This window comes from Rhynchophorus ferrugineus, unplaced genomic scaffold, assembly GCF_030347505.1.
Source record: "Rhynchophorus ferrugineus isolate W39M unplaced genomic scaffold, kcgeb_rfMv2 rfM3, whole genome shotgun sequence".
In the NCBI taxonomy this organism is placed as follows: Eukaryota; Metazoa; Arthropoda; class Insecta; order Coleoptera; family Curculionidae; genus Rhynchophorus; species Rhynchophorus ferrugineus.
In genome coordinates this window covers 46,614,266-46,629,496 of record NW_027472582.1, presented here as the reverse complement: position 1 = coordinate 46,629,496, position 15,231 = coordinate 46,614,266, and the positions used below count along the sequence as shown (strand labels likewise).

The window sequence follows — 15,231 nt, the reverse complement described above, 5'->3', positions numbered from 1 at the left end:
ACTTCCATTGGAGAAATCATCTACATCAATTACAGCTACGTCGGGCTGATAAACAGGATTTGTATCCGTAGATTCTATATCATTCGGTTGAAATACGTTAGCTAAATGTTGTGCGAATAAATTCATTTTTGTCATCATTGCGTCGTCGAATCCATTCATTTCGGCGGTACTCTAATAAGTGGTCTTTTAAATCTTCGAGTTGCTTTCCATACCTAGTAATCTTTGTCGGTTTCCGGGCTTAATTCAGTTACATATTTTTAGAAGCAACTATGTTTATGTTCTTTAATATTTTGTTTTCTCTGGTTACTAATTATATTAAATATTGTTTTTGCTGGCTTCGTTGCTGCAATGGTCAAGGCGAAAGGACGGTCCTCCTACTGATGCAATAGTCGCGGGTTCGAATCATGCTGGGGCATGGATATACTTTATGTTGATGATTGTAATTGTAAATGTCTTTACAGGCAATATCCGACGAGGAATATCCATCCCAGTCACGCGAGTAACCAGGCTAAGATCAGATGTCTTCTGTGATGGTCTCTAAGTTGGTCACTGGGCCAGTCAGTAGGCTGAATGCCGAGTACCATGGTCGACGTAAAACAGTAAAAAAAAGTTGGGCCAGTTCAGATAAACCCGTTTTCGTAAAAAGGGGACTAAAATATTTTAAAAAATAATTAAATAAATACTGTTTTTTTCTAAAGCTTTTCTGGTTGTGTCTTTCTTTTATCAAATCTCTAATTTCAATTTACCTCATCTTCAGATTTCTCTCTAGATGTTATGTAGCTTTTTTGTAGCAGACCTAATTTGTTCAATTATAAATCGGGTTCAATTTGATTTCAGCGACGTTGTTTTCAATGATAACTATGGTAGCTTGCATTTTTTATTTTTAATATCATCTTGTTGGATACGCTGTATATTTTGTTTTAGGACTAGTTAACTGTTCCGCCTCGAGCACGTTCACTGGGGTGTGGTTTTCTGTAGATGACATACGTCTGTTGGATTTACTAGTATATGTATAAATAACTAAATATATATTTTTTTGATAACATCTTTATTAGATATGCTTAGTACAATCTTAATTATAAATTAATTTATTGCTACATTGATTTGTAGAAAATACATCAATATGTACTCCTCAATTATAAAATTATAATAACTTAAGCTATAGTTTACACTAAAGGTATATACGTTACATAAGTTCGTATGGTTTGTTTCAGTTCAATCTTCTGATATCCTGCGCGTTGTTCAGTAGTTGTATTGCTTCCACGTTAGTGTGATTTAATAATCTTCTTTCGTGTTTTAAGGCGAAATCTTGGATAGCTTTGCAAATCCATTTGATTTCCAGGTCATCGTGCAGTTCTTCGTTGGTTACGTAGCGATAGGCATTGGTAATCAATCGAAAAATTTTGTTTTGATAGTGTTGGATTACTAGTTGATTTGAATGTTTAGTGCAGCCCCATATTTGCACTCTATAGGTCCAAATTGGCTTTATCATTGTCTGATAAATCAATCTCTTCTCTCAATAGATCTCTTTGAAGTTGAGAGTATCCCCCAACTAACTAGTATAATTGTTTTATTTTGGTTCTAATGTGTTTTGCTTTTTGTCTAACATGATGTTTCCAATTTAGTCTACCGTCGAGATGGATGCCGAGGTATTTAGCTGATTCGGCTTGAGGAATCGGGCATCCATTGAGTGATATAATTAAGTTTTTATTATTTCGCCGCAATGCAAAATTAACATGAAAATATTTAGAGCTATTGAGTTGAATTTTCCAATCTTTCGTCCATTTGTAGATTTTATTGACTGCCATTTGTACTGCCCTAAGTAGAGATATGTCCTTTGCCATAGCAATTGTGTCGTCAGCAAAGGTTCCAAGTATTGTTTCTTTTGTTGTTCGGATATCAACAGTGTAGAGCAGATACAGAAGAGGACCTAAGACGCTACCTTGTGGAACTCCAGCCGAAATAGTTTTCAATATCTAGAACACCATTTCGTGCGAGACTCAAGAAAAATTTAGTTCGAAAATATATGACTCCAGCAATTGACAATTACTGTGGACAGTATTAATTTTCCTCAAACGCTTTTTAATAGCGGCAGTTACTCTGTGTACTTGATCGATTGTTGAATGGTGATACCAAACTGGAAGTCTGGTATTATTACAAAAGTTTTAACACGTTTAAATATTAGCTTCTCAAATACTTTTGATATTGCAGATAGCAATGAAATAGACCTATAAGATTCGACTTATTCTGCAGGTCAGCTTTTTAACATAAAAAATGATCAAAATATATGCAATCACCTAATGCAATCGACCCTTTTATGACATAAAACTTAATCACGTTTTACAAACTGAATTTGTCAATATATTTGACGTTATCTATAACATGCATTGGCTGTTTTAACTCAATCAACTACAAAATTCACCATTTGAGAAGATCTAATGGAAATCCAAAACGATTATTTTTCTAATTAATTGGTTTGTCAAGACATCTATCGAGCTTTCATTTTACTTCAACCAACATTAAAAACTTTTTGATCCAGTACTTCAATCAATCCTCAGCAAATCTCAAGTTAACTGTATTGTTTTAATTGTGATTTTAAAAAAACCTACAAAAAAAAAAGTTATTTTTGGAACAATCAAATATAGAGCTTAGCTGTTTATATCATTTAACAATTATATTAATGATGCTTCAGCCTATTATTTATTTTGCTTCGTGTATGTGATGTACGTCTCCAACATTGTTTCATATTTATGTACATTATACATATTAAGTGTAACTGTACTGTTTTAGAATAATTAATTTAACAAGGTGTCAATCAACCCACGATCTACATCCAGACGATATTGCACATCTCGCCGCATTGCTGCCTGCTGAAAAGTAAGCTATTCAACATAACAACTGCATAAGGGCCGCTTTGATTTATTAATATCTTTCAGAGCAGCCCTTGTAAGTAACAACAAACACATCCATTAAACATTTAGGAATAATAAAATTAATTATTTAACTTTTCAGTGTTCTACTTGTAATGTATTTGTTTTTGTGTATTCTGTTGTGCCTTGCAATGTAAAATGTTATATAAACACTATTTATTTTTTGAATTGATAATTAATAATTAATACTTATAATCATATATTTAATTTTAACATGTTAGGGCAGTAACTGATGATAATGATGACTGTCCTAGAAATGTAAAAGTGAATGAATTTGTGAGGCATTGCGAGTATTTAGAGAAGAATCCCGATAAACAACATCTTCAATGGGAACAGCTTGATGCTGAAAGTAAGGCATTAGACGGTCACTATAACACAAATTTTGCGGTATTACCCGAGAATAAGCGCAAGAATCGGTATCCAAATATTTTGCCGTGTAAGTTTTTTAAAATATAATTTAATGGTTTATACTTTAATTTAATTATATTAGGCCTATACATTGATTTTAAAGGATTTTCAACAGATTACAGATGTTATTAATTTCAGTTAAACAGATTTTACAGGTGTTATTACAATTACATCGCATTGGCTATACTTATATCAACTTCATGTAGAAGCCTCACTGGCAGTCTTCATATTTTAGTATGTTATTTCGTCAAAGTTTTGTGGCACAAAAAATGTGAAAGTGAAACAATTTTTTTCAGACGTTGAAAATGCTAATTTGGTCCAAGTAAGTCGCATTTGGGGCAAGTTTTACTTTTTTACTTCAACTGAAAGAAAAAGGATACACTGAAGGTCCTGAGTGGATGGTTTGTGAAGCTTATGGTAACTATGCTCTATCGATTTCAATATGTGAATATTGATTTCGACTTATTGAATATGGGAATAATCGAAAAGCATGGATATTTTATGCCATATAAATTGAAGTCAAGAAGCATCGAAATAGTCATATGTAAAATGCAGCTTTAACGACAAAATCAGAAAGGTTTTTTGCATGGTATTGTTATTGGTGATGAGTGGATACATTACGATAATTGAAACTAAAAAACAATCATGAGGACCATCTGGTCATCCTTCAACATCAACGACAAAGCCGAACATCCATGTCTCCAAGCTAATGCTCTGTATTTTGTAGAATCAGCTTTGTGTGATGTACTAGGAGCTACTAAAACCTACCATCAATAGGTATTGACTACAATTTATGCTTCTGGACCGAGCACTGAGCGAAAAATGGCCGGAAGACGACCAGAGGCACAACAATATTATTCTTCAGCATGATAACACTCGATGACATGTTGCAAATCCAGTGAAAACATACTTGAAATCTACTACGCCATCAACAGTATTATCCAGATCTTGCTCTTTCTGATTAATGTCTGAGCAAGGCTTCACTTCTTATGAAGATACGAAAAAAATTATCGATTCGTGGATAGCCTCAAAACATTCATCGTTCCTTTACGGACATGAAATCCGTAAATTGCCCCAAAGATGGGAAGAAGAACAAATTGTTTAAAACTAATTTATAGGCCTAATATATAAAATAAAAACAAAAGTTTTTTGTTACAAATGTCGCTCCATGTATAAATTCTCCTAATTTTTTCTCTCTACTCAGCCTTTTTTTTTCCTCTCCTCTGATGCATTGACCTAGCTCAGCCCTCAGTGCTTTCTCCTTGCCTCCCATATTCTCTTTACCTGACTTGTGGCCTTCTTCATGTAAATGTCCTCACTAACTGATTTGTCTCCTTTTTATGTAGTCTTTTTTTATCCTGATCATCTTTGTTACATCGCTAACTCTTGCAATATTTCATTTTTGCTGCTTGTATCTTATTTTTTATCCCTCCTTGACCTGCAATCGAATGTTGTAATTTGGTCTGTAAATTATTTTGTACATTTTCTTTTAATTTTGCTTGATGTTTACTTTTTGTTAATGAATTTACTATTTATAGCAAACAATCCATAGTTTTTCCAATTCTGGCATTCATATTTTCCCTGGTTTCCATTATGTTCGACTTGTATATCCAGAGATCCAAATGCATCTGTTTGTTCTATTTTTATTTTCTTGATGATGATCCTTGATGTTCTATTTTTACATCTTCAATTTGGATACTTATTACTTCTGGTTCTCCCATGACTTTTCTTTTTATTTTATTCATTATTATTCCGTATTCTCTTAACGTCATCAAAAGCTCCTACCGACCACTTCCTGTTTATTTCCATATGCTTATATCCTACATGTAGTCCTATTTTGTATATTTGACATTAACGCATTCGTTAATATTATAAACAATGTTGGGCTTAAAAATTTCGCCTTGTTTTAGTCCTGATTGGATTTTGAATTATTCTTACAATTTTACTAGATCCTTTTTGTTCTATAATTTGCTCGTGCTTCATGGCTGTGCATGATGAAGTAAGCTCTACAATTATTTATGGTCCCATCAGAACAATAAGTGTTTTTTGCGAATCCTGTAGGATGCGTTCCTCTTTCCACACTATTGTAAATTTAACTTAATTATAATTTCTTCAAAATCTGACGATTTGAATTTAACATTATTTTAGGGGACCATTGCAGAGTAAAACTGAACATAGATGAAGATGATGAGATATGCTCCGATTATATAAACGCTTCTTATATAAAAGTAATATTTCAGATATTTAAAGGTTTATACAATAATACTAACATTTCACTTTATAATACAGGGTGCTTCAAATAAAAATGAGTATATAGCTACACAAGGTCCTCTAGCAGGTACTTGCAGAGATTTCTGGAAGATGGTAGTACAAGAAAATGTTAAAATAATCGTTATGGTTTCGAAATTTATCGAAAATAATAGGGTAAATGCATTTTTTTGTTATTATTTATGTTTCATCAATTTATTCAATTTGGTGTTTTAGGATAAATGTTATAAGTATTTTCCGAAAAATCACGAGACTATGTTAGTAGGTGAGGACATTGAAGTTCGATGCTCCACTGAACTTCATTTTGGAGTTTATTGCGTTCGAACACTTCAAGTGCGAAAAGTTAGTTCAAACTATCATATAATCTGTCATATGATACATATTCTGCTCTTTTAGGATTACACCTTGGTCACTGTAACACATATGCAATTTTTGGAGTGGCCAGATTTTGGTGTGCCTACTGGCACAGAGAACATGCTTCAATTTTGCCATCAGTTAAGGAACAGATGGGGTAGTGAAGGAGGTTTAGCCCTAGTTCACTGCAGGTAAAAATTCACCTAATATGTTATAACAAATTGTTCAATATTGTTAGACTCTATAAAATGGAAGTATTATTTGCTATAAATCATGAAAGTGAAAAAACAACTTAAATAACTCTAGTGATTATGATAATATTTTATGCCATTTCTAAATCTAATGTCAAATTCTAGTAACATTTTTTATTAATTGAAAGATCAACAATAACAAATTATTTTCATTTCTTTTCTAATAACTCTATCTTAGCCAACCAGCGATGTTTAACCTCATAAACTAATGGTAACACCCCATAGTATTTGATAGTATTCTTGAACCTCCATAAGTTTAGGTTACGGTTTTAGATTGCTATGTTATAAATTTAGATTTAAGTGTATTTGCCTCATAGACAAAAAAGTACTAATAGGTTTCAAAACTTTATCAGATGTTGTATATTATTGTACAATGTTATCCTTTTTTCTAAAATATGTTATGACATCTTGTCTTGTCTCGTTAAATGTTATGTAATACTTGTATATGCAGGATGCTTAAAAATATTTAACTTCATAATCAATAACTAAGCATCAGGGGTACATTGCCAGTTGTCAATTTCAAAGACTCACTCATACGCATATACTCGAAAGTCTTAGCTAAACTTCATCTGTCAAGTACTTTATTACAAACTTACTAAAAAACAGTTGCAAAAAAAAAATATATATATATATATACTATAAAAAAAACTACAAATTAGTCATGTGTGTAAAATTCTAAACAGTAAATTTTCACAATGTAATATTTAATTAAAATCTAATAATTTTCCATACAAATATTATCAGAAATACATTCCTAACATTTTGGAACTGATATATTTGCAGTGCTGGAGTTGGCAGAACTGGAACATTGATAGCAACTGATATACTCCTTCAGGCTATAGAGTCTGAAAGTAAAATTAGTGTTTACAATACTATATTAGAGATGAGGAGACAAAGACGAAGCATGGTCCAAACACAGGTAATGAAATATTATTAGTGACATATTAAAACTAATTGATATTTTTTGTAGAAACAATACATGTATATTCACCAGTTAATAAAAAGCATGTTGGAAGACCCTATTGTGCCAGGTAAGATTTTTTCAACATAAAATAAAATTAATTAATTATTTATTGGCTATTTCAGAACCACCAAATACAGAACCAGTTTATGAAAATATAATTATAAATACAGACCAACTAAAGGTTGACCCTTTGTTAGATAAAGATAAAATTGAGACTGCTGAAAGTGCCTTTTAATGGTTTGATGCCAAAAATATTTTATAACATACAATTGCTCAATGTTTGCTATTATGTTATAGTTAAATTAATTCCTATACATTGTCGAAAAGCATTATGAAATGCCCAGTTAAACTCTACATTATGTTATTTCTATATACTTTTTTACTTTAATAGTGGTATTTCATATGTACTTGTTACTAGTATTATATGTGTATACATAAGGAATAGCGATTTATATCCTGTGATATTACTTACTATTTACTTATTAACGAACAAAAACTAAATTAACTAGTTACCATAATATAAGAAAAACATCTTCCAAGCAGAACCCATAGGACCAAATATTATGATATTATGTGTTATTATAATATTTATTAATAAATTGTGATATTAATAATGTATTGTAAGTCATAATAAAATATTGGTACCTTCCTGTATAAGTTATTTTATCAATATGCCCTGAAATTTTTTGTATAAGTATATATATCATGACCTATCAACAATTGGCTAAAACAGCATGTACAGAATTGCCACTGATTTGATTGGACTCACCTAATGCAACAATAAATTTTGTGGAAAGCTATGTGATGAATTATAAGCCATAAAAGGTGTTTCTCTTAAATCTATATGTGAGGTATAATAAGTTTGTTCCATTGAGTGTAATGAATATGCTACCACTTTAGGAGACAGTGTAGTAACTTTCTAAAAAAAAATAAAATATATATACACATGGTTATATAAAGATAGTCGTAGAAAACAAACAAACCTCATTAGAATTACAGTATTCATATTTTTGTGTCTCGATGCTCGGTGGAATCTGCTTCTTGTCATAATTTATTATATCAGAAGCATTCGTTACATAATATGCATTAGAAGAATTTTTATTTACTTGATTATTAGTTGCTTTAACCATCTGATCAGCATTTTTTTCTAATAAAACTGATTTGGTACCATTTTTTTCATAATAAAATCCCATGTCAAATAAAAGTCTTCTTAAAGTCATCAAAGAAAATTTTGGGAGACTATCATTACATTTCACATTTCTTAATATAGTACTTAAACTTGGAGTGACGTTGTTCTTCTTCAAATCATAAATGATATTTTTAATGCAATCTCTTGTATTTTCATCATATTTAATGAGTCTATTATTTGTGTTGATATTCTTTCGAATTTTCTTTTTAGATGGCTCCTTAAAACCCTCCGGACTCCCCTCTTCTTTCCTAAAAGAAAAAATACTTTTCTCACTACAACCTGTTGCCTTAGCTGTTTTTCTAACAGTTTCAGTTAATGTGTCTTCATAAAATTGTGTGCGAAAATACTTAAATACATTCATTATGATTGTTTTCTCTTTTCCTGAATAGGACATACCCTGCCTCATCTTTTTTATTTCAAGGGATGAAGAAGCCATATTTCAACCCTTGAAATAAACCCTTACTTTCGTTATAATACATTTCAAAGTTATTTTTAGTAATGTGCTCAGAGATTCCGAAAATTTCGGCTATCGATAATTTAGGCTATATATCGATATTTAAAAAATATATATTGAAAATTTGTAGAAATATAGTAATAGAAATATTGATGCTAAAAATCGAGGATTCTTGAAGCAAAGTATCGAACTTTTGTTTCAATAGCTTTCCTCGAGATAGTTTTTTGCAATATTAGAGCCATATTTTTGTACTCTAATATATTAATTTTTTTTTAAATATACCAAAGGGGTAACGGTGGGGTGTCGGTGAAATCATGGTCCATATATATATATATCGATATTTTTCTTAGCGGCCACTATGAATAATAATTAAAAAATATCGATTATGATCATATCATATCGAGAATTCGATTTCAATGTTTCAATTATAATTAAAGTTAAAATTAGTGTTCTTTTTTCTATGTTGAATATGTTTTACTATCGAATCTTTTATTCGAATTATTTCAGTTCTAACTACTTCATTTATTGTTATATTTTTTACTACTTTTAGTGTTATTACTTTTGTCTATAAATATCTTCCGCAGAGAAAAATATTCATGGTTATTTATATATAGTAAATCCCTTATATATCCTTCTAGTTCTACTGATTAACCTGAATAATTCTTAAAAAACGAAGTTTTAAAATATCGATATAAATAACCATATACTAACTAAATGGCAAAAGTAGGATAAAAATAGCCAAATCTGGCAGCACTGTCGAATAGGGTTGTTTCCCAGGAAAAAATTCGATATTTCGTTCTATCGATATTTAAAAAATATCGATATATCCGAGGAATAAAATATCGATAATTTTTCGCAATGTTTAAAAAATATAGATATTTTACAAAAAAAATATATAGATGTCTTATAAAAAAAAAACTAAAAATTGTGAAGTATTTGTCTAAAAAGAAAATATATAATTTTTTTAAATTTCTTGAAAAATAATAAAGATAGCCTTTAAAATTAGGCACCAAAATGTTTTAAACATTTAAAATTAAGTACCAAGTTTAAAAGTTTATTAAAAATTGTATTTAATTTATTCTTAAAAAATAACTATATGTAAGTACATAATATCGATATTATCTTTAGAAAATATCGATATAAATTGAAAATATATCCTCTCGATAATTTTTCTGCATCCCTACTGTCGAATATTGACATTTGAGAATTATGACAAGAGTAAAGTTCCTCCGACATTCCTTCTTTCTTGTAGTGTCATTGGAACGCCTTACATCGGTGTAAAATGTCGTAAGTAAATTTCAAATTTATCTTATTAATCTCTTATTTCTTTTCTCAAAAAGGGTATTTAATCCTTTTTTTATATTTCACGTAGTTATCGCAATTGAATATTTTTAATCAAAAATATTTTTTCAGGTCGAAAGTGTCTAGAGACACTCTTTATGAGTGTGTTAATGCTGTTATTAATAACTCTCAGGATAAGAAAAGGAACTTCCTTGAAACAGTTGAAATTCAAATTGGTTTGAAAAATTATGATCCTCAAAAGGACAAACGTTTCAGCGGAACTGTCAAGTATGTTACCTGATCCCATTCAGTTTAAAGTTTTCTTTATTCATTAATAGAACTAATAATTTAATAAAGCTTTAAATTGGATTGTAAATCAGGAAGCCAGGAAATTGGCGGACCTGTACCCAGGGTCTTAAAATAATTGGGGAGATTTCTCAGATTTAATTTTGAGTTAATCGAATCAAATATTTTGATATATTGTCAGTGGTGAGTGGATTATAGTCCATGCATTTCAAAGATTTATTTAGAATATTGTTTAAAATATTTTACTTATAATTACAGACTAAAGCATATCCCCCGTCCGAAAATGCAAGTTTGTATCTTGGGTGATCAACAGCATTGTGATGAGGCCAAAGCTAATAATGTACCTTACATGGATGTTGAGGCATTGAAGAAACTTAACAAGAACAAAAAGCTTGTTAAAAAACTCGCAAAAAAATATGATGCTTTTTTAGCTTCTGAGGCATTAATTAAACAAATTCCACGTTTATTAGGCCCAGGTCTCAACAAGGCTGGAAAGTTTCCTGGTTTATTATCCCATCAAGAATCAATGACACAGAAAATTGATGAAGTTAAAGCTACTATTAAGTTCCAAATGAAGAAGGTGAGTATTTCAAACACCTTACTAATGTGCATTATCAAGCCAACAAGGTAATGTGATAATTTGCTTTGTATGGAAGAATAATGCTAAATAATTCAGCAAGTATAACTACCACTTTTTCAAGTTTTATGGAACTGTGGCTTTAAATTTGCATACAAAAAAAATTTTTTTTTGTAGTTTGGCAATAAGCTTATTAAATTTATTTTTTCTAGGTACTATGTCTTTCTGTAGCTGTGGGACATGTTGGCATGACACCTGACGAGTTAGTTCAAAATGTACATCTTTCAATCAATTTCTTAGTTTCATTGTTGAAAAAGCATTGGCAAAATGTGAGGTCTCTTCATGTAAAATCAACCATGGGGCCACCTCAGAGATTGTACTAGTGTTTTTTTTATGTATTATTACATACTTTTATGTAATGACGTAATAAATTTATATACAAATGTCTGGTTTTAAATGTACCTGTTCTTTTATCGAAATGAACTTTTATTAGATATGCATCTAAAATGGATGAAATAGGTTTATCATTAAGCAGTATATCAGTAAATGTTTTGGAATAGTAACGTATAGGTCCTATGATGTGTTAAGTTTCTGAGGTTACTTGGAAAACTTACTAGAATATTCTAGAAATCTGCTTTATCTATATTTTGACAATCAGCTGTTTAGCGCTATTTGATGGTATTTACTGGAACTAAAGTGTGCTAGTTTCACCTTTTTTAAAATTTGTATACTGGCGCTCGAGCATTCGCGATTCCCCGCGAAAGTCTGTGTTATTGTTGATTTTTCCGTCGTTCAAAAACAGGACATTGTATGGAATTAAATAATATGACAGGTGATCCTAACCAAAAAAATCCACCTTCAATTTTTCGGTTTGAAGCTTATCCAGGGTCTAGTAACACATCACAATGGGATTCGACATTAGCACAGTCCAAATATATGAATTTTCCTGTGCAAACAGAATCATCAGTTATATACTCTCGTTTAATTAATCAACAGCTCCAGTATCCTTTTCCTGCACAAATACCATCCACATTTTCTTTTGGGGGTCAACAATCAGTGAATCCGTTTCAATGTCAGGTCCAAAGAAATTCAGACGTAGATGGCACCATGAAGCAAATTCTGGGGAAGAGGAAAACTGATTCACCACCGTAAGTACAAAATTGTAGTTTTCATAATGGCTGTATCTTAAAATTTGATGTGTTTAGTTTACAGCCATATAAACAACATATTACTGAAGAAAAAATGGCAGAACATATGTCTAAACTTCATATTAGCTCAGAAACAGCATCATCGCCTTTAGAACCTGAGTCTGTTAAAAATAAACGACTTTATATGTGTGAGGAAATGAGAAAATTACGGAATGATCCAATAATACCTCCATCTTTAGTATCAGGGATACAAAGGCCATGCACAGCTTTAGTTTTATGGCAACCCCCACTCAGAATATTACCCTGTCTAGGTAAGTTATTGTTTATATATTATTTGATTTCAAAATTATAGTAATGAAATATTATTTATCTAGCTAGTGAACCCAATATAAATTTAGACAAGGAAGACATGAATAAAAATAGTCCAGATATAAAAAGTATGGAAACTATAGAGACAGATAGTGAAGCTAACATCATGGAAATGGATGTATAGTAAAGAATGTGATGTAGGTTGAAGTTAAAATTTGCTTTTTCAATTTGCTAAGACTGACATGATAAGAAAAAATGAATTTAAGTATTCTTTATAGCATTACAGCTTTATTTTCAAGGATTGTAAGTTTTTTGCTTTTTAGAACTTAGTTTTGTTTTTTTCTTTAGTTCTTACGGTTACATTTTTCTAATTTTCTGATCTTACTTCAATATCATCATATAAAGAGTTTCCATATAAATAACATCTATTTTAGTACATTAAGTTGGTGCTAGAGCTTATAGACAAAATTGTAAAAGTTTTTCTACTGTGTTACAAAACACTTTTCTTAATCTCAAACTATTGAACAAAGGTAATACTTCAAAAGTGTGTGCTGTTTGGTAGTATTCCATAAATTTTATGACAAAATCCTAATATTAAATTGCTCATTGTACATCTATATTGTGTATATTTTACTTTAAAGTTTTTTGTAAAAACTATAATCATATATTGTAAATTGTAGTCATAGATGTGTGATGTTTTTTTAAATTAAAAAAAAATTACCATTTTTTCCCAATGTTATTTTTGTGGTGTGCCAGAACAGTACTAATTTTATTACAATAATAAATTAGCATTAGTGTTATCTTGTTTTATGTTTTTGTATTTACTAATCAACTTTAGTTGTTTACTTAAATTAGTAAATTGATTTTTAAAGTTAAAAGGGTCTAATTATAATTAAAATTTTTACTCCTTTATCATAATTACAGTGATTAGTTGTTTGTTATGTTTAACATGTTTAAATTTTTGAATATATTAACATCGAAGTAATAAAGATTGAATTGACGAATGTATATATACAAATGTTCACTAATAATAATAAATATATATATATATAAGTAAGGTTATGGTGATTTTCCTCAAGATAAAAATATTTATGTTCTTAGCTAGATTATGTATTATGATTGTATATAAATTTATATTTGTGTAAACATATACATCTATATATGTCTTATTTGGTAGAATATTGTTGCGTTATAAAACAGTGAATCAGTAATTTATGCAATATGAACATTATGAATTTTAAACAGTAGCCCTTACAGCTGATTGCCAACGCTTGCGCGGGGTTAGTTTAAAAAATCTGCTGATATGTACGGGGTCAGGGTGGTGTAAATTTTTAAATAATAAATGTCGTTTTCTGTTGACTGTCCGAAGACGAACTGTCCGTGAATTCTGCGGTTAACTTCCGAAGACATACATTTCCTATTTTGTCTGACAGTATTGTGAATTGTCTTCGGATACTATAAGTCGATCAGAGGGTAAGTGTCTGCATTGAAAGGTTAATAAAGATTTTTCCAATGATACGTGTTTCTTTTATTTTTAACGTTTTTACTTTACTTAGGGTCAAATAAAAAGCTATAGTGATTTTCTGTTTTATGTTTGTATTTAAGGTCTTACTTGTAGTAACAAAGCTGTTTTGTCATTCTTGAGTTATGTAATTGTTACTTAACTGTTATTTATTGGTTCTTTTTTGGTTTTTAAAGTGAATTTTATCATTGTATATGTAAGAAGACTTTATATATGACCTGTCTGTTATAGATTCAGTACTACATTTGGATATTAATCAGAATATGTGTTTTTATTGTGTTTAATAGGTCATAAGTTAAAGTATTGAGCGCCTTGAACTACATGTTTTTTTTTATAAATAGGTCTAATAATCTTTCATTCATAATTAAGAAAATGTATTGTACTTATTTTAGTTTTGGTTACAACATAAAATATATAGAAACAGGGCTTTATAGTTAGTATCAAGTATTTATAATCAGCAGACATGGGTCTAACTTAATAATAGCATCTTTTGTTTTAGTTGTCAGATATATCTTTTAACGAGATATTGCAGATATTTCAGTAATGGTAGAATGTTTTAGAATCACAGTTTATTTTTTAAATAAATGTGTAGGTTAATTTATTTATAATTATCGACGCCAATTTTTCGCGTAAATTACTTCGTTATGTGAATAATTTATTGTGAGAAACTATAAGAATGATTTTATATTATATGTTGAATCACATGTTAGTACCTGTGTTAATTAAATAAGTAGCAACGTATACAAAACGAAAACTAAATTTTAATTAATGTCGGATGAAAAACGTTCTTTTACCTATTAAAACGTAATTTTCATGCTCGGAAGTAATGTGCTGGCTAGTTAGTTCGTTTTTCACAAAGGGCGCAATTTGTATCCAGGAAAATATTACCCCGTGGGCTAATAAACTGGTGGCTGCGTAAAACTCTCGCCTGTCCCGTCACCCCGCGCTAACAAAGGAAATTAAAAAGCTTGTAATGAACTTTCAAATTACTGCCATTTTTATATCTCTTGGTCTTTGTTAGGACCGCGTATGCTTCTGTTTACATTTATGTGTACTTTAGTTGGAAGATTTATGCCCTTGAAGCTATCAATTGTATGATTTCAGGCTTGATGGTTTTTTAGAGTGGTTAAAATTGTAATATATAACAAAGGCCGATTTTAGTAATATATATGCCATGATTGGGATAATTTTTAACGGACTATAATGTATTAAGGAGTGTTTACATTTTTATTTCTTTGACTTAATCGATTGTGAGTGACATATGTAACAT

General features: G+C 30.2%; 5 protein-coding genes across 49 annotated transcripts in view; 4 read left to right on the top strand and 1 right to left on the bottom strand.

Moving 5' to 3' along the window:
* The window catches only part of LOC143194409 (uncharacterized), a 112,033-nt gene extending 104,201 nt beyond the window's left edge, over window positions 1–7,832 (top strand). For 35 of the 36 annotated variants that reach the window (XM_076401184.1, XM_076401179.1, XM_076401161.1 and 32 more), the window contains 9 exons: window positions 2,791–2,877; window positions 3,152–3,366; window positions 5,487–5,566; window positions 5,628–5,762; window positions 5,823–5,948; window positions 6,003–6,151; window positions 6,995–7,130; window positions 7,182–7,242; window positions 7,298–7,832. In XM_076401184.1, coding sequence (XP_076257299.1) covers window positions 2,791–2,877; window positions 3,152–3,366; window positions 5,487–5,566; window positions 5,628–5,762; window positions 5,823–5,948; window positions 6,003–6,151; window positions 6,995–7,130; window positions 7,182–7,242; window positions 7,298–7,410 — 1,102 coding nt within the window. In that variant the 3' untranslated portion in view covers window positions 7,411–7,832. The remainder of the gene's footprint in view (window positions 1–2,790; window positions 2,878–3,151; window positions 3,367–5,486; window positions 5,567–5,627; window positions 5,763–5,822; window positions 5,949–6,002; window positions 6,152–6,994; window positions 7,131–7,181; window positions 7,243–7,297) is intronic. The other variant, XM_076401168.1, reaches the window with a different exon arrangement.
* LOC143194414 (uncharacterized) lies at window positions 6,899–8,860 on the bottom strand. 2 transcript variants are annotated; one of them, XM_076401193.1, is made up of 4 exons: window positions 8,159–8,860; window positions 7,945–8,094; window positions 7,821–7,851; window positions 6,899–7,056 (listed from the first exon to the last, which is right to left on the bottom strand). In XM_076401193.1, the coding sequence occupies exons 1-2, from the start codon at window positions 8,798–8,800 to the stop codon at window positions 7,945–7,947; spliced, it is 792 nt and encodes a 263-aa protein (XP_076257308.1). In that variant the 5' UTR covers window positions 8,801–8,860; the 3' UTR covers window positions 6,899–7,056; window positions 7,821–7,851. The 2 variants fall into 2 exon arrangements, with proteins under 2 accessions (XP_076257308.1, XP_076257307.1); XM_076401192.1 differs by lacking the exon at window positions 7,821–7,851 and having other exon boundaries at window positions 8,159–8,859.
* A 1,139-nt stretch (window positions 8,861–9,999) lies between these two features.
* On the top strand, window positions 10,000–11,425 carry RpL10Ab (Ribosomal protein L10Ab). Its single transcript, XM_076401151.1, has 4 exons — window positions 10,000–10,105; window positions 10,232–10,387; window positions 10,664–10,985; window positions 11,195–11,425. The coding sequence occupies exons 1-4, from the start codon at window positions 10,101–10,103 to the stop codon at window positions 11,363–11,365; spliced, it is 654 nt and encodes a 217-aa protein (XP_076257266.1). The 5' UTR covers window positions 10,000–10,100; the 3' UTR covers window positions 11,366–11,425.
* A 222-nt stretch (window positions 11,426–11,647) lies between these two features.
* On the top strand, window positions 11,648–13,317 carry LOC143194405 (uncharacterized). The gene is made up of 3 exons (XM_076401150.1): window positions 11,648–12,130; window positions 12,188–12,441; window positions 12,505–13,317. Exons 1-3 carry the CDS (start codon window positions 11,793–11,795, stop codon window positions 12,621–12,623), a joined length of 711 nt encoding a protein of 236 aa, XP_076257265.1. The 5' UTR covers window positions 11,648–11,792; the 3' UTR covers window positions 12,624–13,317.
* Window positions 13,318–13,725: 408 nt separating this feature from the next.
* LOC143194396 (uncharacterized protein CG43867) overlaps window positions 13,726–15,231 on the top strand; it is a 510,718-nt gene continuing 509,212 nt past the window's right edge. For all 9 annotated transcript variants that reach the window (XM_076401131.1, XM_076401127.1, XM_076401129.1 and 6 more), the window contains exon 1: window positions 13,726–13,912. The gene's annotated coding sequence lies outside the window, so the exon portion shown is untranslated. The remainder of the gene's footprint in view (window positions 13,913–15,231) is intronic.

Bases quoted from the DNA above. Each gene is read 5' to 3' on its own strand.
- LOC143194414 (XM_076401193.1), bottom strand. From the start codon at position 8,800: ATGGCTTCTTCATCCCTTGAAATAAAAAAGATGAGGCAGGGTATGTCC. The intron at 8,095-8,158 runs GTTTGTTTGTTT...ATTTTTTTTTAG, and splicing joins AATACTGTAATTCTAATGAG to AAAGTTACTACACTGTCTCC.
- RpL10Ab (XM_076401151.1), top strand. The intron at 10,388-10,663 runs GTATGTTACCTG...TTATAATTACAG, and splicing joins CGTTTCAGCGGAACTGTCAA to ACTAAAGCATATCCCCCGTC. The intron at 10,986-11,194 runs GTGAGTATTTCA...TATTTTTTCTAG, and splicing joins TTAAGTTCCAAATGAAGAAG to GTACTATGTCTTTCTGTAGC.
- LOC143194405 (XM_076401150.1), top strand. From the start codon at position 11,793: ATGGAATTAAATAATATGACAGGTGATCCTAACCAAAAAAATCCACCT. The intron at 12,131-12,187 runs GTAAGTACAAAA...TGATGTGTTTAG, and splicing joins AGGAAAACTGATTCACCACC to TTTACAGCCATATAAACAAC. The intron at 12,442-12,504 runs GTAAGTTATTGT...TTATTTATCTAG, and splicing joins CAGAATATTACCCTGTCTAG to CTAGTGAACCCAATATAAAT.